We start from the raw sequence: 26,838 nt of genomic DNA, 5'->3' as shown, positions 1-26,838 counted from the left end.
AAAACCAATCCTAAATTGCCTTCTAATTAGATAACTGAATAAAATCCTAAAATCTCTCCTAAACCAAATCAGCTTGACAACTCAATATGCCTTGGAAAGAAGCCTCCATACACAAGTATATTGATCTTCAATATTGTCTCCACAGAGCAAGCAGTGGGGCCCACAAGATCTGGAAATATCTCCTCCTTAACCAACAAGTTCGATGGCTAGTACAACAAAGCCTTGTCCCAACTTAATGGGGTCAGCTACATGGATCCAAGCAAGGACAAAGAAAAGGAAAAGTAAAAGAGAAAGGAAACAGATGATCAAAAATAGTAACGAAGCACAACACAGCTAGATGGGGTCCACTACCTAGATCCTAGCCCTCCAATCTGCCCTATTCAAGGCCATACTCGGGACAAGGCCTAATATGTGCATGTCTTTCCTCACTACTTCTCCTATGATCATTTTTTGCTTGCCCCTAGCTCTCTTAGATCCTTCTATTTGGATCAGATCACTCCTCCTTATTGGTCCATCCGATTGCCTCCGTTGAACATGGTCATACCATCTCAAACGGCTTTCCCGAAGCTTATCATGAACTGGGGCAGCTCCCAATTCCGCTCTAATACATTCATTCTTTACCTTATCCTTCCTAGTTTTCCCGCACATCCATCTTAACATTTTCATCTCAGCTACACATAGTTTATCAATAAGCCGCCATAGTTTTTAAGGCGGTAAGGCGACGGAGGCGTTTGAGGGTCTTTCAGAGCGCCTTAGCGATAAGGCGGGCATAAAGCGTCGCCTTACCGACTAAAGCGTTTCTGTGTAATTTTTTTATAAAACCAATCTATTTGGCTCAAATCCTAGTTGAATCCTATTACTCATATATTAAATAAATATTAAAGGTTCATATTCAAACCAATGTAAGATATTCATCAAGAAAACAAATCAATAAAGTGAATAAACTAAGTTCATCTTCATCAATCATCAATCATCAATCATCATAACATATTAACATATAATATAAATATATAATTATGAAACAAAATTATAAATATAAAGAAAAGAAGACATAAAAAATACAAGTATTTATTATATTTACCTCTATGACGCCAAAATGAGTGCCTAAGCCCTAAGGTCATCCACTATATTTCTACTCCTGTCAAAGAAGAATGAAGCTCACCACTGCAGGAGCAAAATGGTCGCCTGGATCAATGGTTCTTCCTTGATTCCTTCTCAAAGCCCTTTCTTAAAACCCTCGAAAAAATCCAAACCTTGTTTGTGAATCGTGTTTTTGTTTTGTTTGTTTTGGCTATTTTTAGTGGAGTAAAGTTGATCCCATACATCTCAAGTGTTAACAAAACCATACACATACCAATAAAAAATCTATATTTGGAATCTTCATCAAGTAATTTTAAAATGGTATAAAAAAAAAAACCCATAAGGCGCTACTTCACATAAGGCGGAGCACTGCCTTACCAACTTTAGACCGCATCGGCGCATCGAGCGCCTTAAAAACTATGTATGCCGCTTCTTAACTGCCCAACATTCTTCCTCTTACATCATAGTCGGGCATACGATTGTCCTATAGAATTTTCCTTTAAGTTTTACAGGGACACGTCGGTCGCACAAAACACTAGACGCACCTCTCTACTTCATCCATCCCACTTTAATTATATATGCCACATCATCCTCTATATCGCCTTCTTTATTTATGATAGATCCCATCACTTTACGGTATCTCTCTTCCTTCAATAGTCACTACGTCGTTAACTAGTGTGACTAACGTTACACATCACATATTCCGTCTTTGTTCTACTTATCCTAAAGGCTCTTAATTCCAAAGTTGATTGCCATATCTCCAATTTAGCGTTGAGCCTTGTTTTTGTGTCATCCAATAAAACAATATCGTCTGCGAAAAGTATACACTATGGAACCTCAGCTTGAATGTTTTTTGTCAAATCATCCAAAACAAACGCAAATATATAATGTCTTAAAGCTGACACTGACTCTTGATGAAGCCCAATAGAAATTGAAAAATCACTACCTTGACCGCCTTTGGTTCTCACACTAGTCACCATGTCAGCATACATATCTTCAATTATATCCACATATTTATTCGACGCCTTTCTCTTCTCTAGGACATGCCATATTAATTCTCTGAGTACTCTATCGTAGGCCTTTTCCAGGTCAATAAAGACCATATGGAGATTCTTCTTCATACCTCTATAAGTTTCCAAGAGCCTCTTGAGCCATACTATAAGCTTCTGTTGATGATCTCCCTGGCATAAAACTAAATTGGTTATCCAAGATAGCAGATGCTCTTCTCAAGTGGGCTTCAATAACCTTCTCCCAAAGCTTCATAGTATGACTCATAAGTTTTATGCCTCTATAGTTATAGTAGTCTCGTGAATATCCCTTTTATTTTTGTACATGGCACTACAAAGCTTCTCTTCCACTTGTCCGACATCTTCCTTGTACTCAGAATCTTGTTAAACAGGTTGGTTAACCATAATACCCCACACAATCTTAAGCTCTTCCAAACTTCTATTAGGACTTTGTCTAGGCCAGAAGTCTTTCCTAATTTCATCTTTATTAAGGCATCTTTAACCTCAGCCATTCAATCCTTCTTATATATCTAAGGCATGTGGTGTCTTGGTGAAAAATGCACCCTTCCGAGCTAGATCCACTAGAGATGCCCCCATTTAATAGCTTGCAAAAATAATCACCCCAGCTCTTCACAATATCTTCATCCATTACTAGCACTCTACCATCTTCATCTTTGATACACCTGACATTCTTAAGATCCCTACTCTTCATATCTCTCATTTTAGCTATCTTATATATAGCTTTTTCCCTAGCCTTAGTGTTCAGGTTATTGTAAAGGTCATTCTATTTCTTCGCACTTGCTTTCCCCATAGTTTTTCTAACTTCATTTCTGGCAACATAGTCTCTCTTTTTATTATCTACTTCTTTAGTCCTTTGCCAAATCTTAAAACAATCTTTCTTAAACTTAATGGCAGTCTGACCTACTCATCCCACCACCAAGTTTGATGGCTAATACTTCCCTAAAATAGCACCATTGCAAGCTGAAAAAATCCTCCGAAGGCCATCGGCCCCACTCGAATTCTCGAAATAATCTCTCTTATAAAACTGCTGGTTGATATCCTCATAATATTTAGGAATTAAATTTGGTTCCATAGAACTTCATACCAAAAAGTAGCAGGAAGCAAAAGCAGGGATGTTGATGAGAAGGTATCAAACGACATTCATTAAATCTCTTAGGAAGTGTGCAGTTGCAAAGTTGGAACCATAACATGTGTTGAAGAATGGGTGTAGAACATGGATAAGGATATCCTTCTTTATGATAACAACTACTAATTATCATACACGCAAGATCATATGTACCAAAAGGCAAGGCAAGGAAGTTGTTGCTAGGCAACAAGGTTCAAAATCTCGGGTTTCAACGAGATTTGGGCCTCAACCACTGAAACTAGTTTTTTTTCTGGGCTATTGCTAGAGATTTGGGCTGAAATTGCGGTCATACTAGGTTTTGTCCAGGGGTCCACCGAAACCACTAAAATGTCCGAAATTTTGGCCGAGATTTCCGATTTCTTGAACCATGCTAGGCAATCACTTCTCTCTCAAAAAACTCAATTTGTTTAGATATTAATGTATTCCTCGTAAATGATGCTTCCTCTTAAATAAGATCTTGCCTTTTTTTTCTGCTTTACCCAACTGCACAATAGGACTTTTAACTACAGCTACAAGAGAGGGAGGGGGGAAAGGGGTGCCTTGTGGCACAAGGTGAAGACAGGAGAGTCGAACCCGTGACCTACTGAGAGCCTGCACTCTACCTGCAAGGCCCCAACCAACTGAGCAAGCAGTTGTCTTAAAATAAGATCCTGCTTGATAATGTGTGGCATATAACTTCAGTTGAAAATTTCTTACAAATACTAAAAACTGGTCAATAGAGAAGTAAAATGATAACTAGTTTAAAGAAGCAAGAAAAAAGGAAAACTGAAAATAAATAATGAGAAAGTAGAAAATTATCTAACAATACTTCAACAAACCTCTGGCATTTTGACATTTAAATCCTCAGAGAGTTGATCTATTGATGTATTTGCATCAACATCAAAAATCCCTTCTGCTCGCATTACAACATAACCAGTTTTTTTCTGGATCTCCTCCTGTCATAAGCCACAGCTATATAAGAATTGATAAGAGCAAAAAAACTGCAGAGTGAAAAGTCAAGATTATTCTGAAGGATATAGTCCCACATTTGCAGTACCAGGAAGTTAGCTAAATTGTCTAAAATGTATTAACTATGCAGAGAAGTATAAAAGTTGATGCCATCCAAGCTATCAAAAGAAAAGCAACACCAGGCACGACCACATATCAATAAACTAGCTCGATGTAGTGTTTTTCCTTCATGTACTGATGTACCACAGTTTACCAGTTCGTTATTTATTAAGTTTGCAATGTCAGTCCTCTGGTCTCATTTTGTATTCGAAGGTTTTAAAGTGGTCCGAAATTACAAAAGTGTCCAAGTTAAAACAATGCATTGAATCACTCATAAAATTACAACGAAAAAAATGCTCATGCATTAAGATTATTCTTGTCTACAACAGGATTGATTGTGCAAGCTAATTAGAACATGAAAACTAGCCACTACCAGATGTAGAACTGGCTGCAAAAATAAAATAGACATTTCAAGATCTCTGTAAGGAAGAAATTAGTTAGTTTTGAACAGTTTGAATAGAGGTAAAGAGAAATTAATCAATAATGGAAGCTATTAAAAATCTTGGCCACCATCCAATATGGGTGTCTCTGATCATAACCTCATAACTCATATAAGTCTTTTGAATTCGATTAACAAGCAACACATTTTCATGGGAATCACAGTAGATCTACTAGAGCTAAGAAGGTGGAGAAAACAACAGGAGGGGACAAAATAATTAGTTTCATTCAACTAGAGAGAGTCCCACAAGATTCTGTCAAGTCATCCAGGAGCTTGAGGAATGGTTTCTTTCAGATTATTAGATTCCAGGATATCTATGTCACGAAGATGAGGTCACATGACATAAGTAATGCAAGCTTGGAAGGTCATTATGCTACTTTCGTAACTAATACTAGCCAGAATGTGGGAGCATGAGTCTTTTATTAGTTCTTCATTTGCTTTTTGCTCCAAAACTTACCAGCCTCTCATAAGCCGTAATGCAACTAGTAGTATTTAATTTGATCAACAGAAAACAAGGGACAGGGGTAGAGGCCCCTCAGGGAGGACGGCCAAAGAATCCCATTAGCTTGGTCTAACTTGTCTGCTCTAAGAAGATAACTAGGTAAATGTGGTCTCTCCGCCCATAATCAGTTGAAGCACTTATCAAACAAAGCAGGGATGATCAACCACAACAATTTACTAACTTTTCTCCAATGAAAAGTTATAGTTCAAGACTTCAAGGCACACAAGGACCTTTGGCAGATAAGACTAGAGATCTTATCCTAGCTATTATGTTCTTAGATTGGCACTTGAGACTTCGAGTTAATAGCAAGGGATTTGTGTGAATAGCTGCTGAGATGAACAAACGAGCCTTTCTTTGAACAAGATTGCAGTTCATCAAAATTAAATTCACTGTATAGGAGGCTACAGTTTGAGATTGACCATTTCTTTGAGGCCATATCTCTCATACTTTCTTCATCAAACTACCATTAAACTTACCAAAATCTGCATTTATTAAAACTACTCCCAATTTCCCATCATCCTCCTGCGAATCCTAACCTAAATCCAACCAAACCATTACTGATCAAGGACAATTTCTCCAAAAAAAAAAAATCTGTTGGACTTTATAAAAAAATTCATTTAACCTTCCTTCTACAAGGCCTATCACTCAGCAATCCTACCATATTTCTCCACTAGTCCTTAATCCCTAAAACCCTAGACCCATTCTGACCCGTAAAACTTTATTTCTTGCAAGTCACAGGACTATTTAGACTCTTAATTCTTACAGAAAGCATCTATTCACTCTTCAAATTCTAATTAACAGCAGCTATTCCTCCCCTGAACCCCTTAGCAAATTGCTTTGCTAATGCTATACTTAAACTAGTACTACTTTTATTCTTTGGGGCATGAATAGTCCTACATTCCTTCTTTTGTTCATTTTCTTCTACTTCTCCTTTCCCAAAGCATATCCACTGCAATTTCTATAAATGTCATCAACCACGAAATTTCTGAAGTATCTCTTCCCCACCCATGGGTCCTTGATGCAAATCTATCACTGGATCTGCAAGCGATGGCTCTCTTAAGGATTTGAGGAAGAAGATTCTAATCTGAAGGCTAGATTTGGATCAGAGATCGAATCTCAGATGTAATGGTCAGATTTAAAAGAATAACTACCAGATTCAGAAATTAAATTTTAGATAAGAAACCAGAAATAAAATATCCTAAAATAAAGAAAGTGTTGAGGTGGAAAGGTGAAGAGAGGAAAATCCATAGATGGATAAAGGAGAGAGAAGATGGGACGAAAAAGAGTGGTCGACGGGCGTAGAAGAGAGTGAAGATTCTATCAAAAAACATAGGATCTAGGACAAATCGATGGGAGAAAAATGGGGAGAATCAGTCCTAAATTTCAGGATTTGAAGTTGGTGTCGTGGTAGGGGTCCATAGGGGGATTGAGCTCCTCTGTGGCGCAACACTGTGTCCGGCACGCATCCAATGCCTAGAAATGCCTTGGCATGGAACCCAAGACGGTCGCACGCAGCCCAAGGCATTTTTAGGCGTTGGATGCGCGCCGGACACTGTGTTGCACCACAGAGGAGCCAAATCCTCCATAGGGAGAGAATAATAAAAAGGCAAAATCAGATTAAAGAAAAAAACCCAGAATCAATAACAGCACAAAAGGAAAGAGAAGAAATAGCAAGTAAGAAGAAGAAGATGAGAAAATACCATGGGCGAGGAGAGAGTGAGAGAGAGAGAGAGAGAGAGAGAGAGAGAGAGAGCCACACAAGGCAATAACAAACTAATCCATGCCAATCAAACCCAAATCGTGGGTGGTTGATTACATTCCTTATTTATAGAAACTGAAATAAAATATCCTAGATTGACTCAACTACTAAGATTTCACTGAACTAAACTAACTCTCCTAAACTAATTTTAAGACTAACAACTTAGGATAAGATAGTGGGACCTAGTGATAAAATAAGAATTTTCTTACACCCCCTTAAAACTCCACTTTTGGGCTTTATATTTCAGCCCATTAAAACAGTAAGTACCAAAAAGTAAATCCTAACCCAAACCTGTACTAAAACCTATCCCAAATTTAAACTGGACCTGCAATAGTCCCACTTCCCCATCTTCTTCAAGTCTGAACTCAGTTTTTACAGAATACTTGATTTGTGCACGGAGTGTCTTGTTTATAGCCATCTCAATTGCTCACCACTTATAGACTACCTGGACTTGCCTATTTGCTTAATAAATTTTATCAGTCCAGAGAACTAGAATTTTTTCATTGTTACATTCTACCATGATTAATTTCTAATGGTTTCACTCTTTTGGGCAAGAGCGCTGCCTCCTGGCGCAGGTACATGCCAGCGGGCATGGCCAATGGGAGGGTACACGCGAGCATCTTCAGCGTGGTTTTTTTGCACCCCACTGTGTCTAGGCGTAGACACACACCAGGGCATAGCGTTCTTTCTTCCTATATATATATATATATATATATACACCTATAGAATTCTGTTTCTATAGGTACAAATGTTGCAACCTGGTGGTCAAGCGGTCAAAACAGCCTCTCGACATTCTTGGGGTAAGGCTGCGTAGTTCTTGCCCCCCAGACCTCACACATGCGGGAGCCTCGTCCACCAGGTACATCTTTTTTTATACCTATAGAATTTTATTTGATTATGACTGTCCTTAATCCTACATCAGATGATGTCATGATCAAGACGATAGAGATAGAGAATGTTAGTCTTCTTCTTGAAAACTATAGTATGTATAGTTATCAAGGAGTTTTGATGGGAAAGCACAAAAACACTCACACATACTTCAAGGGTTTAGTAAGGGACCAAGGATCCCACCAAGAGGACAATTAAGCAAAGTTAAACTGGATCATTCAGCTTCTGCGCAAAAGCAGATAAAGGTTACTTCAGGATTTACCTTCGAATCATTTTCATCAAAGATTTCACCAACAATTTCTTCAACAACATCTTCCAGAGTAACTACCTGCTCCACCCACGAAAGCAAATACAAATTTAAGTCTCAGGCTCTCGGCTGATGAAATGTGACTCCCTGCAAATAAGTTGGTAATAATATACATAGAGATGCAAAAAGGATTCTCAAATGAACAGTGGAATATCCATGAAATTCAACAATCAACTAGATTATAGGGCCACATTTTGAAAAATAGAAGCCTTCAATTTGAAAAATCTGTGAATTCAGTAGGAACCAAATGTGAACCTAAAGCATAGGATGACTATGAAAAGAACTAGCATAATACATAAAGCAAGTCAGACCTATCTTAGTTGCAAGAATGTTCAATGGGTGCAAATACACCATTGGGGAAAAAATCAAAAATAGAAAGGAAAAGAAACTGTCACATTTCGAGGACCAAACACATCACAGGTCAGCCATCATACCCTGGCCGCAGTTTAGCGAGGATTCAGAAAGAGACTAGATAGATACGAAATTTGTCTCGAAGTGGTTACTTTAGGCACTGGGTCCTTACTTCTGAAGTGAACTGCAATCTAGTCTTCTTGCTGACAAGTGATGAAAAGCTATAAGCCCCTACATAGTTCCCCTCAAAGACAAATGTATATCCAGAGTTAGGGAGCTTATAGCCATGACCATTCCCAACAACTGGGTAGGGAAGAGGTTTTTCATATTCTCTTTGGGAACTCCTAGGCCCTTAAATCATCACTTTTCATCTTCAATGGCAATGAAGAGATTTTCCATTTTCTTTCTTGGGGATTTGTAGTCTCTTAAATTTCAGCACCCCTGGTACAGAACTCCCCCACCCCCACCCCCGGAAAATATGAAATGGCTTGAAGTATAAACTGCTGACCAAGAAACCATTTCCATTTATCACCACACAACAAATGGGGAGTCACGCTTAACCAGTCATAAAATTAAATCTAACAACAGTGTTTAAGGCTTTTTATTTAGACGCTACACTGTTGAATTACATCATTCATGAGAATAGTTATCAACACCAATAAAATTGATACTTTTGACACTTTTTGCTTCTAAAGGAACCTTTTTGGTTTCTTTCTTTTCAACAACATTTATTTTCAATTGCATTCCTCAAATGGAAAAAACATAGGATATATTGTTAGTCCATCAAATTTCAGCATGAAACAAGTACACAGATGGTACAAAAAATGATATACGTTACATAAAATTACAGGAACGCCAGTTCACTCTGTACTGGCATATTTAAGCCCTTTTGTGCTATCTCCCTCCCCCCCCCCCCCCTTTTTTTTCAGAAACCTGAACAGTGGGATGGGTATTTGGTCTCCCATCACGTGGATCCACCCAAGCTTGATAAAGAGGCAAATCATGATGGATTCCATTAATCACAAATAGCCTAACACATATCATGACCATAGAAAAATTAAAATCAACTGCATATACTTGTCCCCCCCCCCCCCCCCTTTTTTTAGTAAAAAACTAAATATATGTTTCTTTTAGTCATCTACTTAATCTGTCTATCAGTTTTCTGGCTATCCACCGATTTCCATGTGCATTTACAATATCTTAACTACTAATACTCCCACCAATATTGGCAGTTAGTAATTGCAGCGATGTCATACACATTGAACATTTAATATTTCCAAATCAAATACCAGCTGTATGGATAGCTCTAAAATCTAAAGCATCGATGTTGGAACAAATAACAATGACATGAACATACTCCCACAGTGCCACCATATTCATTAAGAACAACAGCCATGTGGACCTTCCTGATGCGAAACTCTCTAAGAAGATTCCATACTGACATTGAATCTGAAAACATTAAAAAACAATTGTTTAATAACAGCATAATATGAGACATAATACAGTTCGAAAAAAATAGCCAATGCACACTAGGCATAAGTAATGAAGATGGCATTCTAGTGAGGAGCATCTTGGCTTCTATATATTTTGTTCCTTTTGTAACCACAGAGTAGTCCTTCTATAACCGTTTAGAAAGGATGAACTGCTCTTCTTCTTTTTCTTTTGGCTTTTGTCGTATATCTAGCTAGCAGACCAGTTGTATTATTCTTACTTCATATTCTTTAAAATGAAGCCAGTGATTCAACCAAGAAAAGGCATATCTATGCCTACCAATGCTGGCCTAAGAAAGATATAGACAGAATCATCAGGACAATAAAACAAGAGATAACTACAAAGTGGATACAAGAATTAATGATTACCTGGCACAAAATATGCAGGTTTGTGTGCAATATCCCCCACAAAAGAACTTTCTAGTAGCTCACCCTTTAAAGCAAACATATCACAATTCCACATGCAATGAGAATGCCTTTTAAACTTAATAACTGTCCAATAATTCTGATTTCTATGTGTGAGAAACTAGCTGACCTTTTGGACATGATCCAGTAGATCCATTGCATATGCAATACCCACTATATTGTCAACACGCTGCTCAAAAACAGGCACCCTATGAATATGTACAAATAAATATTAGCACATAATAATAAGTATGAATTCACATTTATCACACACACCACAAACACCACCAGATAATTCTAACATACCTCGAATATTGATGAGTCACCCACAAGTTATGGAAATCAATAAGTGATGCACTAGCATCAATTGCAACAACATCTACCAGCGGTGTCATTACTTCCCTGACATGTGTATCTTTTATCTCTAACACATTTTCAATCATGTCCTGCAAGAGAATCCCCAAAATATTAGTATTTTATCATAAAAACACCATAAAGGAACATTTAATAAATAAATCATTTTGGCAGCAATACTACACATAAGGAAAATGAGATACAGATCATTTTGAAAGCTCATACTTAGCGTCAAATACAATGTGAAAGAATCTTTGCTCAGTGCTGGTGCAACATTCTTAAACTATAAGCTTACCTCAGAGGAATTTGATGGATGTACCCCACACTGGCAAGGACTCTTCAGAAACCAGCCATGAACTTAAGGGAAATTGGACTTCCAATTGAACTATAGGGTTACACTTTCCTTTCAGCCTTTCTCTGTTTTGTTTCAGAATTTATAAATGCCCTTCCCCACTTTCTTTATATCCTGACACAAGTAATGAATAGAAACGTTCTCTTGTTGGTAAATAAAATATAAGTTCTTCTCTGACCTCATTACGTTGACCAACACTGTTTCAGATATTTTTCCAGATAAGTACCCAGCAGCTTCATAATACTTTTCCAAATCCCCACATCATTGGTCTGAAGGCCAGTAGTCCTATCCCAAATATTGTTCATACCGTTCACTCTGATAACAATCTATTTACAGAGGCTATCTTCTATTCTTCTATACTGTTTTAAACCTCCACAGCCACCACAAACACCCAACTCAATTTTTAGGTCACAAACTCTATACCATTATGCCAGGTTGAATTTGTTCATATCATCCCAATGTTCCATACAAAGTTCCGTTAAATTTTCTCCCTACCATTAGCAACAGAAACTAGCAAATAAATTATAAAAGAAACAGCTTCTTCTATTTATATTTCTATTTTTTTTTTTTGTCAGTTCATAAATAGTTCTATAACAAACATTGAACCAAGTGTAAGCACAAACATAAGACCACAAACTCATGCAATTAAGTGTAACCCGTTACCTGTTCTTCCTCCTCTATTGCTCCACTTAACTCTGCCCCTCGCAACATCAACTTCAACTCATCTTCAGTAACGTATGGTTCACTACATTAACACAATCCAAGTGTGTGAGGAAATAGCACAAGGAAAATGAGTTACAGTACCCTCTAAAGAAAAAAAGGCATGACTGTTTAGAACCGTCCTCAACAATGATACCATTGTACTTCAAATACTTGAGGAATAAAAAACATACATGCCAAAAATAGGAGCACAACACAACAGGATATGAATTGAGCACAGCCTAGCTAGGACTGACAGACAGTCTCTGACACAACATTATTCTCTCCAATCTAACAGAGCTTGAGGCCATGAAGGAAGAGCTAGATGGAGCAGAAAAGACACAAGGGGGTTCATGGAGACTGGCCCAATGTGAGTGTTACTGGTATATTCTAAGACTTGGGCTTTGGGTGCGGTTCTTAAGATGAAGATCTTCAAAATGTTATATCTAGATGTTCCGCCAATCTTTCATTTCTAGGGGCCATCAGGATAACAGGAGCAATCTCACAATATGAATTAATGTAGAACTAGAATCACAAGTGATCCTAATCCCAGGCAGGATCTGAAATTCTGGCTGAATAGAGAAGATGTCCTCCAATAGGCTTGGTTCTAGCTCTCAAACACTCTCTCAGCAAACAAATAAAAGGAAAATAAGAAGAGAAAGAGAATCTGATGGAGGGCTGAGAAAGGGGGAAGAAGAACTAGTGAATGGGTCTCTCACCCCTCAGGTTTAGGCATCTCACCCAACTACATCCCACAGCACAATAGCATAAGCCATCTTCTTTTTTTTTTTAATTAATAAATTCGTGTTCAATGTGTAGCCCATTACAAACTTATATAGAAGACTTAAAACTGACTCAAACACTAAAACGGAAAGGCCTAACTCAATCCTTAACTAATTGGGAAACCTAAACTGAGTAAGAAATTGAAATAACAAAGGAAATAGACTCAAAACAGTGCTCTAACTAAACTAATAAATTAAATCCCGTTTTCCTACTTTCTACCCACATTCGAGGCCCATTAAAGTGGCTCATTACAAAGAAAACACATGGGATCAAAGGCCCAACACATACATAACCCAATCTAAGGCTTATTTGCAATAAAATAAGCTCATTAAGTGACTTATCTACATCATGAATGTTCTTTTCTCCAAATTTTATTCACAGTACTCGGTAGGGGACAGGTCCATTTCCACAAAGAATTCTTTGGCAGATCCCAATTCCTCTCAAATCTAAGGTGATGGGAACACTCACAAAAAGATGTCACAGATCTACTAGTGGAGACAAAAGGCAAATGGATTGGTGTCTACTACCTCATGAGTCATGTCTAAGAAAGATGGTGAAAGATTGAGCTATTCCCAAAGCCATTGATGTGGTGCTGAAAGATATCCTTAGTGGAGCATAGTAATTGCTACTTTGGACCATATGGGCAGAACAAACACAATCCTTTTTCACTACAAACTAGCCTGAGATGTTCTAGACAGATCACTATAAGACTGGCACATAAGGCTTATACAATGGTTCTTTTTTTGGGGGAGGTGTTCGAATAGACGTCTAATAGACTATTATCCACTTTTTTGGCCCTTAAAGCCCCTCCCACTCTTTCTCTGTGCTACCTGAAGGTCATCTTTCGTGGTTGCTCATATGGGAAACCAGTGCATCAGCAGATGAAGGAGAAATTAAAGAGAATGATGGTTCATTTATTCATGCATGTTCAAGGCAATGAGTTAGAGGTTCTTCGAGAGTTGTTTTATTCCTTACCTATGATCCTGCAAGTGTAATTGGATGAATACATTAGGCACATGTTCTATCAACCCACCCACAAAACCCCCCAAAAAAAAAAAAAAATTTGAAAACATCATGCACATGTGGATCCCGAAGGTTCAATGATCTCATAAGGCAGGCCCACATTACAGATGCTTGTTGCTTCCATGAACACTTTTGTTCCAGTGGAATTCCATGACAGACATTATCTTGCAGATAAACTAGATAAATTGGAGGTGGTTGAGATTTACATTTTTGCAGAACTTCCTCTTGTTGATGTTCTCGTATTGTGATTGCTCCTTGTTGACCTACACTTTTACCCCTTCCTTCTCCTTTTTTTCTAATATAACCATAACTATATGAAAATAAATTGCGGCTTTTGATTTGTGCGATAATGAAAGCAAAACTGTTAGTATTGGTTTGGTCTCAACTCAGGCAGTATATATGCCACATCACAGGTAATGTAGAAATAGGTTCACACTAGGTAAACAAACTGCCAATAGTTAAATAACCCAAACCAATTCAAATCTGGACCCTCAAATTAGTCTTACAGAAACCAGAAAATAGGACCAGAAAAGAGGATGACCAAACATGTCCCAAAGGAACCAGAAATAACCCAGAAACTACTTGCAGCAGCAGAAAATAACCCAGCAACAAAAACCCAATAGCAGATAACAATTCCCAGGCAGAACTGGGTTTCGGTCAGAACAGGGAGAAAGACTTGTGGTTGAAATTTGGCTAGGTAGCAGGCGCTGAAACCCTCGTCGAGGGCCTCCCTTGAAGTGACCTTTGAACCCTCCAAAGGGCCTTCAAAGTTGCTGGACGGAATAGGAGAAAAATCCCAAGCCGATTGGACTCAAAGCCTAACAAGCAGCAGTCAGCCTTGAGGGTTGAGCTGGTCTTCAACAGGCTTCAATCCTTGGCTGGTCTTCAGATAGGTTTAGTTTTACCTCACAAGCACACCTCTCACAGTAAACAATAACAAAAACTAGAAGAAGAAAATAAAAGAAGATAGTAAACAAGAAAGATGTGAGTGGGATTGGCTATCTCAGCCTAGGCATCTCACCCACATCTATCTCAGCTGTTGGTCTTCCTTTCTCAGGAGAGGGAGCAAACAATAGCTGCAGCAAACTTCATTAATTCAAAACTGATTTGTGTCTATAGCATGTTCTCTTTATATAGAGGTCTGAAATTACAAAATAGAAACTACCTCTATCTTCTAATTTAAGAAACAAAATAGCAGCTACTAGGGATGATGCAGGTTAATCACCAAAATAGGCTTGTTTTATTAGGAATAAGCCTGGGGTTGGGTTCCATACATGTTGGGCCTTTGATCCCATGAGTTTTGAGTGTAATAGATCACTTTTATAGGTCTAAAAGATGGGCTCTAAGATTGCATACGAGATTACTAGTTTGTTTCCTTTTTCATTAGTTTCCTTTTTAGTTGGGTTTAATTTAAGTTATATTTGTTTTCTTAGGAGTCAAGCTATTAGTAAAGTCAAGTCATTAGTAGTTAGTTTCCTTTTTTAACTAGTTTCTAAATTCTGTTAATTTCTAATTTCAGTTTTTAGTAACTATTGTATTAGGAGAATATTTTATTTCCTTTTTAAGGAACCTTCTATTTTGTAATTCTCTCCCCCATCAACATTATAAATAAAGAGGAGGAAACTCCTAAAAAAAGAATGATTTTGATAAACAAATCAATGGCTGCTGCTATTGTCAACTCAATGGAGATTTGTCTTGTGTTTAATCAAGGCTAAAGGAATTGGTGTTTGATCCAATTGACTCTCTGCGGTGTGAAGCCCGAAAGGTCCTCTTCTATTGTATTATCTTCTTGTTCTTTACTATTCAAGGTGTTACAGATTTCTCCTAATTCTACAGGTATTGAAATCACTTCCTCTCTCAATTCTGTCAAGAGAAAAAGAGGATTGTATGAGAATTTCATCATTCCATATGTCCCTTTATTATCTACTTTTATTCTGATTTTTGAAACCCTATAATCTGAGATCGATATTCTTAATCTCAGATCTGATCTCATACTTGTTATTAATCTGTTTTGAACTATTCTGGTATTTGGTCTGATGTTCTCTGAGAGTATCCTGCAACATTGGGACTAGGTTGCTTATCAATCCTAGATCTACATTAAATGGTATCAGAGCATGGCAGAGAACGACCCTACTGCTGAGATACTGGCTTCCATGGCTTCCATAATGGAGATGTTGATACAACTGAATCAAGAAATGGTGCAAACGAATGAAATATTTAGAATGCAGCAATGTGTTGGTATCCCAGAATCATTAATAGCATCTGTAATGCCTCTATAGGAAGTGAAGACACCTCTATTTAAACCAAAAGAACCTGAAGTCAATGTGACAAATAAAGAGACAGTTCTTGAAGCTTCAAAGACAGAAGGTCAGGAGATAGAAGATTCCACTGAAGAGTTCTACATTGAAGAAGGTATACTAGACAAGACTGAAGCTGTGGAAGATGAGGTTGTTACAATCTCAAAAGCTGTAGCTAAACCAGAAAACCAGAAACAAGAATGAAAAGAGAAAGAGAAAAGAGAAGAAGAGAGGAAGAAGATGAAGTAACCAAAAGAAGTCTCAAGAATGGAGAGCAGCTTGAGATTAATTCAATGTGAATCTAATCTCAGGTTCTCTTATGAATATATAACATTAGGTCAAGAGGAAAGACAATAAAGCCCCCCACTTACATAAGGAAAATCCCAAAAAGACCCAAACAAATATAACAAGGACCAAATGGTCCCTGTCATAGGCGCTAATATTAGTGTTATTCCTTGTTTAGGAATAGCACTAAAATCAACAGAGGTAATGGGTGAAAGCATTCAACAACGTCTTTGAGATTCATGATGAAAAGGAAGAGCTTGTTCCTCCAATCCTTGATGAGAAGGTTACCAACGTTGATGACTCTATGCCTACAACATTAATAGTTGATATCGATTCAGAGGTTGAACATACAGAGTTTGTTATGCCATCATGGTTCTTCGAAGAGAAAGCTCCACGCCTTGAAGACTACCTTCCAAAAGTTTACAAGCTACCAGAACTTTGTTTCGGAATGGTCAAAGCTACTATTCACATGTTGTTCCCCCCTCATCATTGCAAAATTCGAGAACGATTTTTTCCAAGATGGGGAGATTTGATGCAGGTCAATCACCAAAATAGGCTTGTTTTATTAGGAATAAGCCTAGGGTTGGGTTTCATACATGTTAAGCCTTTAATCCCATGTGTTCTGAGTGTAATAGACCACTTTTATGAGTCTAAAAAAGGGGCTCTAGGATTGCATACGGGATTACTAGCTTGTTTCCTTTTTTCATTAGTTTCCTTTTTAGTTGGGTTTAATTTAAGTTATATTTGTTTCCTTAGGAGTCAAGTTATTAGTTGAGTCAAAGTCATTAGTAGTTCGTTTCCTTTTTCAACTAGTTTATAATTTTTGTTAGTTTCTAATTTCAATTTTTAGTAACTATTGTATTAGGAGAATATTTGGTTTCCTTTTTGAGGAACCTTCTATTTTGTAATTCTCTCCCCCATCAACATTATAAATAAAGAGGAAACTCCTAAAAAAAAGAATGATTTTGATAAACAAATTAATGGCTACTGCTATTGTCTTCTCAATGGAGATTTGTTTTGTATTTGATCAAGGCTAAAGAAGTTGATGTTTGATCCAGTTGACTCTTTGCGGTGTGAAGCCCGAGAGGTCCTCTTCTACTGTATTATCTTCTTCTTCTTTGTTGTTCAAGGTGTTACAGATCTGTCCTAATTCTACAGGTATCTAAATCACTTCCTCTCTCAATTCTGTCAAGAGAAAAAGAAGGTTTTGTGAGAATTTCATCATTCCATATGTCCCTTTATTATCTACTTTTATTCTGATTTTTGAAACCCTATAATCTGAGATCGATATTCTTAATCTCAGATCTGATCCCTTCCTTGTTATTAATCTGTTTTGAACTATTCTGGTATTTGGTCTGATGTTCTCTGAGAGTATCCTGCAACATTGGGACTAGTTTGCTTGTCAATCCTAGCTCTACATTAAGGGACTTTCTAAAGTGTAAACAACTACTAAAAGCAAGGAAATTAAAGGGTTTCCTACGATGGGCCAGCATAGGAGTGGGTCGAACTCAGCCCAAAGGCTGGTTCGCTGGCAGCTTCTTCTGGTTCGATGGCTGCTTCTTCCTCCTGTGGTATTGTATCCCATAATGGAAATCTACATCAACAGGTCTAGTGGGGGCTTTGGGGCCCAAATTTCACTGATAGGTACACCCCAGCCTCCGCTTCTCATATGACAAGTATGAGTCCAAAGTCCAAACAAACTCCACTAGACGGTCAGAATATACTATACAAAAATGGTTAAAAACGTAAATATTTAGAAGATTTTGGACTTCAAAATACAAAAAATTGCAATATATGGTGTCCATCCAATTGAAGTAGAACACTGAATTTGACATGTGACCATGCATGTTGTTCTCTTCCCACTAATGGCCCGGATTGGCCTACTTCATATACCGTGCAGTAAAAATCATGGCATGCAACTCTCTTCGTCATCTATAGGCCGCTTGGTGTCCTTTCAGAAAACCAGGGAGGGGGAGTGCCAAACAATCATTCTCAGCCTCTTAAAAGGGAATCATTCAAGTGCTTAGAGGATCAGCTGCATTCCAATGGGTGATCAGAGCCAAATTCTCTCTCTCTAAAAATCCCATTATTGTAGATTTTCAACATCTAATTGAGCCTAAGGTCGGTTCTTCCTTAGGGCTAAAGATCTCTAAGGTCTCTGACAATATCAGGATGCTCTAGATTGAGTTTCAAGTAAGAGATTGGTCCTCTGGAGACTCTACATGCTATCAGAATAATCCTGAAAGTGCTCTCGTTTGAACATCAAAGTGAATGATGTAGTGCACTCAATTGCTAAAGGAAAATGGGCCAGAATGAATGTGTTAAGAGCATCAAATTTGTGCATAACCTAGACGAATTGGACAAAATTCAAGACTTTCTGGAGAAAATCGAACCTAAAGTGTTGATTTTAATCACAACTTAAAATCTTAAAGGAAACGGGATGAAGTTGAGGAACAAGGTACAGTACTTCCCTAGTCGTTGATATCTTTTAAAGGCTGTTATCTCAATTCAATGAAATAGCTGTAGTACTCCAGGGCCACAACAAATTCATTAAGTTCCACATGGTGATTTAAATACTTGTTGCCTGTTATTTCTTGTTATTTACTCATGAATTGGAGAAGAAAATCGTTAACAATAGGAAGCAAAGCTGGCTTAACCTCTACAAAGAAAAATATTTTGCATTATACTACTGAAATTATTATTATATTCTGCACCTCATTTTGCAATGTAAATTTCCTCTCTATCTAGTAAGATTCTCTTGTGAAGTAGCCAGAAACACAAGGTAGTAGACCAAAACAGCACAAAAAGACAATATTTTGCATTATTAGTTTCATTCACTGCCTTCCAAAATTCTTCTCTGTTTTCCACCAATGTTTCCTCAATGAAATAAAATAAAATTATGAACAGGTATAAGCCATAAGTAAGAAGTAAAACCAACTATATATATATATATATATATTCATTAAAAAAAATAAAAAATAAAATAATTAACTATAATACTACAAAATCATGATAACATAAAGAAGAAAGCACAAAACACACCTCCTCCCTTTCAACCCGAGCACTTTAAGCATTCCCATTGATAGAAAAGTGACAACTCTTCCCACAGGATACAATATCAAGGAAAGCCATGCCACTGGTCTGACCTAGAGGAATTGCAGACAACACTTGTCAAATAAATTGTAAAACCATCATATATTAGTGTGATAAATCCAACAGAAAAAAAGGGCATTTAGAAAACAAAATAATTTGTAAAGTAAAGAAAGAGCACACTAATTACTGTTAAAAGTACATTATTTCAATTACAAAAGGGGGTTCCAATTTTGAATCTTACCACAAACCTAGCAACCTCTGTGGCATGGTGAACTGCAATACTTTTTGGAGTAATTTCTGTGAGGAGCAAAACAGCAACCTGAAATCATTCAGAATTATTTTAGTTTAGTTGATTCTGTCCATGAATCAACTATGACCTTGTTTGTACCCTTTTTTTTTTTCTTCTTTTAACTAAAATAAAAGAATAAACACATGATTTGGTTTCAATATTTGGGGAGCTAAGAAAAACACTAATCAAGCTTTCAGTCATCTTCCTTAAAATGGAATTGAAGACGCTTTTCATATAAAAATAAACATTTTTCTGTTGTGGATTTGATGGAATGGTGTCTCATGGAACCCTTCTCCCTTCCCATTCTCATCTATAATGGTGGTATGGCTCAAGAGGAGGGAAATAGGTTCTTGAAGTATTGGGATGCCATTTTAGCACACTTTTTAGTGTATACTGAAATTTCCTAAAGTAACCAAAACAAACATATCCGAATCATGCCCCTAAATCCCTCCCAAGGCCTAGGGGCAGGGGAAGGTCACTTAGGAAGGTGATCCCACATGCTAACCTATGGAGAATATGGCAAGAATGCAACTACAGGCTACTCTAAAAACAGGAAAAGTCTCTTCAGAAGATTTCTGCTTCAGTTACTACCATTTGTTGGACTGGATCTTGGCCCGAAACGGGTTCAGGGGGCTGGGAAGGAGGAGTTTGGATCAATTTTAACTCTATTTTTGTAATAGATTGAAAGTAGATACTGTACAGAATATTGATCACCAAATTATGTTCTGTGTTTCTTTTATGGAAATCTCTTCCTTGTCTGCAAACATATGGATATGAATATTAATAAGTTACTATTTTCTAGATGCTAACCACAAGAAGGGCAGGGGAATAAGAAATTTCAAATTAACAAAGATCCAGAAAGGTGGAGTGTAAACACAATTTTCATGATGTCACAGCATGCCAAGGCAATGGCCAGCAAAGTTGATGCCTAGGCAATGCCAAGTTGCCCAATGTGAGCAGCATATTCACCAATATCATGCCAATTCTAGGTGTGTCTTCTTCTTCTTCTTTCCCCTCTTTCCCTTCCCCCTAATCCCATAATTATACAATATAATATTAGCGAGAAGTAACCCTGCGATTTGGCGTAGGGAACTCCCAGACACAGTCCCTGTTTTCAAGGGGGGCAGGGGCGTCTCTTCACAGCCCCCCTGAAAACAGGGACTGTGTGTAGACCGGCAGGGTTCTTTTTCCCATAATATTAATATCCACATCATATATATAGTATATATATACATAGTTGTCATGGCGTCGCCTAGGCGGCGATTTGGCGTCTCGGCGGAAAAAATAGGCCATGGCAGTCCTACGATTTGCGTCTCTCATAATAGGCGGGCGCCATTGGATGCTAGGCGTCGACATGGCGATGCCATGGACACCAGACCACAATTTATTCCCTAGGCTGTCGGCTTTCTGTGTTATTTTTTTTTTTTTACTAACAATATTTTGTTTATTATATGGCAGCATAAAATTCAAACACTCGACAACCGACATTTCTCAAATCCAAATTACCAAAAGCCAAAAAACCCTCGAGCTCAAACTCTCAAAGAGACCAAAACCCTCGAAGCCAGCAGCCACCGCCTGCAACTTCTTCTTCTTCTCCTTCTCCGGCAGCAAGAGCGACAACAACCACATCGCCTGCGACATCTTCTCCTCCGGCAGCAAGAGCGACGTCTTCTCCTTCTCCAGCAGCAACAGCGACGTCCTCTCCTTCTCTGGCAGCAAGAGCGACGTCTTCTCGTTCTCCGGCAGCAACAGCGACATCTTCTCCTTCTCTGGTAGCAAGAGCGACATCTTCTCCTTCTCCGGTAGCAAAAGTGATAACAACCAATAGCCAGAAGCCATCGCCTGCGCCGTCTTCTCCTCCGGCAGCAAGAGCGACAACCAAGTAAAGGCCCCACCTGCAAATCTGCAAATTCGATCTTTCTCCTCCTTCTGATCTTTTTCTCTGCTCCAGTTCTTTTCTTTTATGCAGCTCTCCTTCTATTCTCTGCTCCGGTTGGTTATTCTCTGCAACCTCTGCCCTCTGGTTCTCTTCTCTTCTGCGTTGATAGTTAAACTTTGAAAAATATAAAATATAAAATCGCCGAGCCAAAAACCAATTAAATCGGGGATTCCTCTCCTGAGTAGTAAAAATATCGCCGATGCTTTGTCTTTAACGATTGTCTTACTTCAGTCTACTGGGCTACAAAATACATCTCCCTGTAGCCCTCTCTTTGACGATTGTCTTACTTCTTTTTCTTTTGATGCGACGTTAGCAGAGCCATACTTTCTTGGTGATTGAGTTTCTCTTTGATTTTTTCAGTTTCAGTACCTTCTATTATTTGTTATTTGTTTTTTGGTGGGTTGAAAGAAATGCAGGAATTATCATATGGGTTTAGATGGATTCATGTCCTTTTATTGTTCTTTGTTGTTTTAACCTTTTCGATGTTTATAATACGTTTTCCTCTTTAGTTGTATATCTAGTTATCTACTATCTAGAGCTTGATCTAAAGGTGGGAAATCATATATTTTAGATTGCTGGAAAAAATATATACAAGAACTTGACAATGGTCTTGGTTGTGTTAAGTGAAATGATTAAGTTGGATTTGTAAGTGTTTGATTGTTTTCCTTTTTATGTTATCATGTTAATGTTATTGGTTAACATTTAACATACTTTATTACTCTGTTTTGTAACTTGTAGGATAATAGAACTATAGGAGTTCATAATGGATGGTACTGTTGGTGGTAGTAGTGTGGGTGATAATATAAACATGGCTGCATATGATCCGTCCAAAGACCCAACCAGGAAGGCCAAATCAAATGACCCTAGGTGGAAGTATGGGTATTGGCCTGACCTTTCACACAAGAACCTTGATAAGTGCACTCTTTGTGGAAAAAACCTCAAGTGTGGAATTAAAAGGTTAAAGCAACATTTGGTGGGTGGATATGGAGATGTTGCTAAGTGTACAAAGACAACTGTAGCGATCGCTACAGAGATGAATGCAGCTTTCATGCGCAATAAGAAGAAAATGATGCAAGACATTTTGGATGATGATCATGTTCATGTTGATGTTGATGTTTATGCTGATGCTGGTGCTGGTGCTGGTGCTGGTGCTGGTGCTGATGTTAATATAGAAGTTGAAGGTCATAGACAGTCTAATAGGACTCCTTCTTCTACAACCTCTAGACTTATTCCTAGCTCTGGGACAGCTGCTAAGAAAAAGAAAGTAGTCATTCAGCCACAAGTAAGGGGCCCCATGGATGCTCATGTTAGACGGACTCCTGAGCAAGTAGATGCTGAGAGGCATCTTAAAGGTAGTGCTTAGACTACTACAGAGAACCGGTTTAGATCAGCGAAAGAAAAAAAGAGAGTTGATAATCACATTGTTGACTGGGTTTATCAGTGTGGTATTCCATTTAATGCTCTTAAGTCAAGGAGGTTTGAGGTGATGGTGGAATCTATTGCACAATACGGGTCAGGATATAAGCCCCCAAGTTACCATGAAGTGAGAGTGCCATTGTTAAAGGCAGCAAAGGATAGAACTGTAGAAATGAAGAATAAATATGAAGAATATTGGAAGCAGTATGGGTGCACTCTAATGACTGATGGGTGGACGGATAAAAGAGGAAGGTATTTAATTAATTTCCTTGTTAATTATCCAGAGGGGACTTATTTTATGGAATCTATTGATGCATCTAGTATATCTCAAACTGCAGAGAAGTTGTTTGAATTGATTGACAACAAAGTTCAAGAAATTGGTGAGGACTATGTTGTGCAAGTTGTGTCAGATAATGCATCGGCTTATAAATTAACCGGTACAATGCTGATGCAGAAGAGGACAAAGCTATATTGGACTCCTTGTGCAGCGCATTGCATTGACCTGATGTTGGAGGAAATAGGATTCTTGAAATCTAACAGGAATGTGATAAGTAAGGCAAAAAAAGTAACCAACTTCATCTACAGGCACACACGCATTCTTGATGCAATGAGGGCAACAACAAATGGGAGGGATCTTGTGAGGACAGCAACTACTAGATTTGCAACTGCATTTCTGACACTTCAAAGCTTGTTAAAACATAAAGATGACTTAAGACATTTATTTATTTCTGAAGAATGGACTAGTTCTAATTTAGCAAAGACCGAGGCTGGGAAGAAAGTGGTTGAGACGGTGTTTTCTGTAGCATTTTAGAATGGTGTGGAAAATTGTCTTAGAGCTTCAAAGCCACTTCTTACTGTCTTGAGGATTGTGGATGGTGATGAGAGGCCTTCTATGCCTGAGGTTCAATTTACCATGGATGAGGCAAAAAAGAAAATAAAAGAAAATTTTGGGGATAGAGAAAGGCAATACAAGAAAGTGTTAGATATTGTTAACAGACGTTGGGAGATTCAGATGGGGCGTCCTTTGTATGGGGCAGCACTATTTCTTAATCCTGGAAAATTTTTTTCTTATAAAGAATGTGATGATGGTGGCTACTAAATTATATCTTCTCTACAGCTTGCATTTAATGAAGTCATTGAAAGAATGATACAGGAACCAACTTTACAAGACAAAATAAATTCTCAAGCCACTTTGTATAGATATTCTCGAGGTGGTTTTGCCTCGGATATGGCGATTAGATCACGGGCAACCATGAGTCCTAGTAAGTACATTGTTTAGTTGTTTTGTTTATCAGTTTGTGTGATATATTAAATATTAATCTAGCTATTTTTATATATATTTATTTTTTATAGTTACTTGGTGGGGTTCCTTTGGAGGTCATGCTTTTGAGCTTTCAAAGGTTGCAAGACGTATTCTAGGGCTTTGTTGCTCCTCTTCTGGTTGCGAGCGCAACTGGAGCACATTTGAGTTTGTAAGTAACTGGGTATTACATCTATTTCATATTTTAGACTTTTTTATTTTTGGAACAATAACTTTGCTTGTTATTCTTTATTATTTATGAATTTAGATTCATACCAAGAAGAGGAATAGGCTGGAACATCAACGTTTGAATGATCTAATCTATGTTCAATACAATCGCCGCCTAGAAGAAAGGTTTTAACAAAGGCGTCTCGATAACAGAAATTATGATCCACTTGTGCTTGACGAACTGGATTGGAGTAGTGAGTGGATGATTGACGAGCAAGTGGATGATGTAGTCCATCCCAAAGCTGATCTCACATGGGATGTTGCTAGTAGAGCAATGGGGGCAACAATGGAGGGCCCAATCGACCCAGAAGAGCTCAATCATCAACCTCTAGAGGAAATATATGCTATACACGCCGTGGTAGAAGGAGGGTTGTTGGGGAGTCATCAGAATTAGATGGGGAAGAAGATTTGGAAGAAGAGAATGATGTGAATGATGACTTGGATGTCATAGATAACTTTGGTGAAAATGCAAATGCTTTTAGTGGACAACAAAGGAATCTGCCATCAGCTGATTTGTTGGATGATTATGATGATTAAGTTATTTGTGTTTGACTGTTTGAGTGTTTGGATTTTATGCATTGTTTAAACTTGAACTTTGAACTTGGATGATTAGTTAAGTTTTCTTTTTTTATTTTATGTGGAGTTCATTTGCTGTCAAGCTTCATTGCTTCAGTACGTCATTAAAAGCTTAACAGATTAGCCACTTATCTTGTCATTTGATCTATTCTTAGGTTTTCAAATATATATCTCTGATTCATATATGATATATTGACATATATACCTTTTACTTTGTTCAGGTTGTTCACCCACTTCCAATCATTGCTTTCAAGCTTCAGTCACAAGTTAGCCTTTTACTATTTGCTTTTGTGTGATGTATATGTTGATTTTTTATGACTTGATGTATAACTGTATAAGTCAATAATTTATGTTGATTTTTGATGACATGATATGGCTATTTTGATTTTTTGATGATTTGATGTTACTTATTGCTTCTTTTATATGTTATAGGGTATACATTCTAGGCTTGTAGCATGCTAAATAACTTTAAAAAATAGGAAAAATAAAAAAATAGTATACTAAATAATTTTAGAAAATAGAAAAAATAAAAAATGACACACGGGCGATTTGACCGCCATGGCAACGCCAAAACGGGCGATTCATCGCCAAATCGATTAGCCACCCCTCCACCGCCTTGAATCGATTTGACACCGTGACAACTATATATATATATATATTGTATAACTGATACTTCTATGAATTTGGGTAGGGTTAGGCCAGCCCTAATGCCTCAACACTAGCCTAGCCCAGCCCAGCCTAGCCCAGCCTTTGCTTGAAATTTCTTGACCTGAACCTGGCTCACAGGCTGGAAAGAGATTTAATTTTAATATAGAAGACAAAGAAAATAAAATACTCAATAAACCAAACCATAGTAACATTTGACTTGAGCTTAAGAAAAAAAAAAAAAGGGGCAAAAATGCTTATTATCTTATGCGAGTAAGACATTAGTATCCCAAACGAAGACTAGAAAACATAAGACAGGCCTTGGGTGGGCTCGGTTTTTGTTTTTTGTTTTTTGTTTTTTTTTTTTTTTCTGTTTCCCAGGCCAAACATGCACCGGCACCAGTCGCCTCGCGCGTCAAGGGTTTCCTTGTCATCCAAATGATGACTTGACAGCAATGAGGGTAAATCTTATAAGTAACCCCATGTCCCCACAAAAAAAAAAAAAAAAAAAACCAAAGATTCTAAACCTTCATGACAAAAAAAAAGGGTAATTCCAATTCCATGGACCCAAGGATTAAAGTATCGGTATCGATCGCCGTATCGGTCGGTCAAAATTAAGATATGTATCGGAGATACGCTAAGATACGCATATAAATGGATAGGGAACACATTTTTATACACTTTTGCATAAAAAAATAGTTAAAAAAAGCTATATATAACATGTAGAATGCATAAATACTTAAGTAGAGAGTATCGTATTGATAGACAAATATATTGAGTTGAAAATGTTCAAAATGATGAGGTTTGAGTTTCTTACAGTTTTTTCTTTCCTCATTGCCATTACAGTGCCGTGAAGAGTGTCGTGGTGGTTCAAATCCTTGGCTAGGACCTTCTTCTTCAATAGGAGCAACTACGATGATATTCTGCACTTGTCGAATATAGGCACAATATTTACCCCAGTCGAAATATTTATGGTAGTGGGTCTCCCATTCATTGTAGAAAAATTAAATTTTTTTTATAGAAGTTGTAGATTAAATGTTTTTAAAGAACATATAAAAAATCAACAAAGTGTGGACCAATATATTTGAGTAGATCTGAGAAATAAAAAAAAAAATTTGAAACCCTCACTTTTTTGGG

General features: G+C 37.6%; 1 protein-coding gene across 1 annotated transcript in view; it reads right to left on the bottom strand.

Annotated features, from left to right (window-relative positions):
- LOC122091493 (putative DUF21 domain-containing protein At3g13070, chloroplastic) overlaps window positions 1-26,838 on the bottom strand; it is a 36,019-nt gene that overhangs the window by 3,853 nt on the left and 5,328 nt on the right. The window contains exons 4-12 of the mRNA XM_042661477.1: window positions 19,550-19,627; window positions 19,258-19,361; window positions 11,792-11,873; window positions 10,729-10,868; window positions 10,553-10,631; window positions 10,387-10,450; window positions 9,885-9,976; window positions 8,132-8,197; window positions 4,053-4,169 (exon numbers count right to left, since the gene is read on the bottom strand). Coding sequence (XP_042517411.1) covers window positions 4,053-4,169; window positions 8,132-8,197; window positions 9,885-9,976; window positions 10,387-10,450; window positions 10,553-10,631; window positions 10,729-10,868; window positions 11,792-11,873; window positions 19,258-19,361; window positions 19,550-19,627 — 822 coding nt within the window. The remainder of the gene's footprint in view (window positions 1-4,052; window positions 4,170-8,131; window positions 8,198-9,884; window positions 9,977-10,386; window positions 10,451-10,552; window positions 10,632-10,728; window positions 10,869-11,791; window positions 11,874-19,257; window positions 19,362-19,549; window positions 19,628-26,838) is intronic.

This window comes from Macadamia integrifolia, chromosome 10 (genome assembly GCF_013358625.1).
Source record: "Macadamia integrifolia cultivar HAES 741 chromosome 10, SCU_Mint_v3, whole genome shotgun sequence".
Lineage (NCBI taxonomy): Eukaryota > Viridiplantae > Streptophyta > Magnoliopsida > Proteales > Proteaceae > Macadamia > Macadamia integrifolia.
Note: the sequence above shows the minus strand (reverse complement) of the source record. Positions and strands in the feature narration are given on the sequence as shown.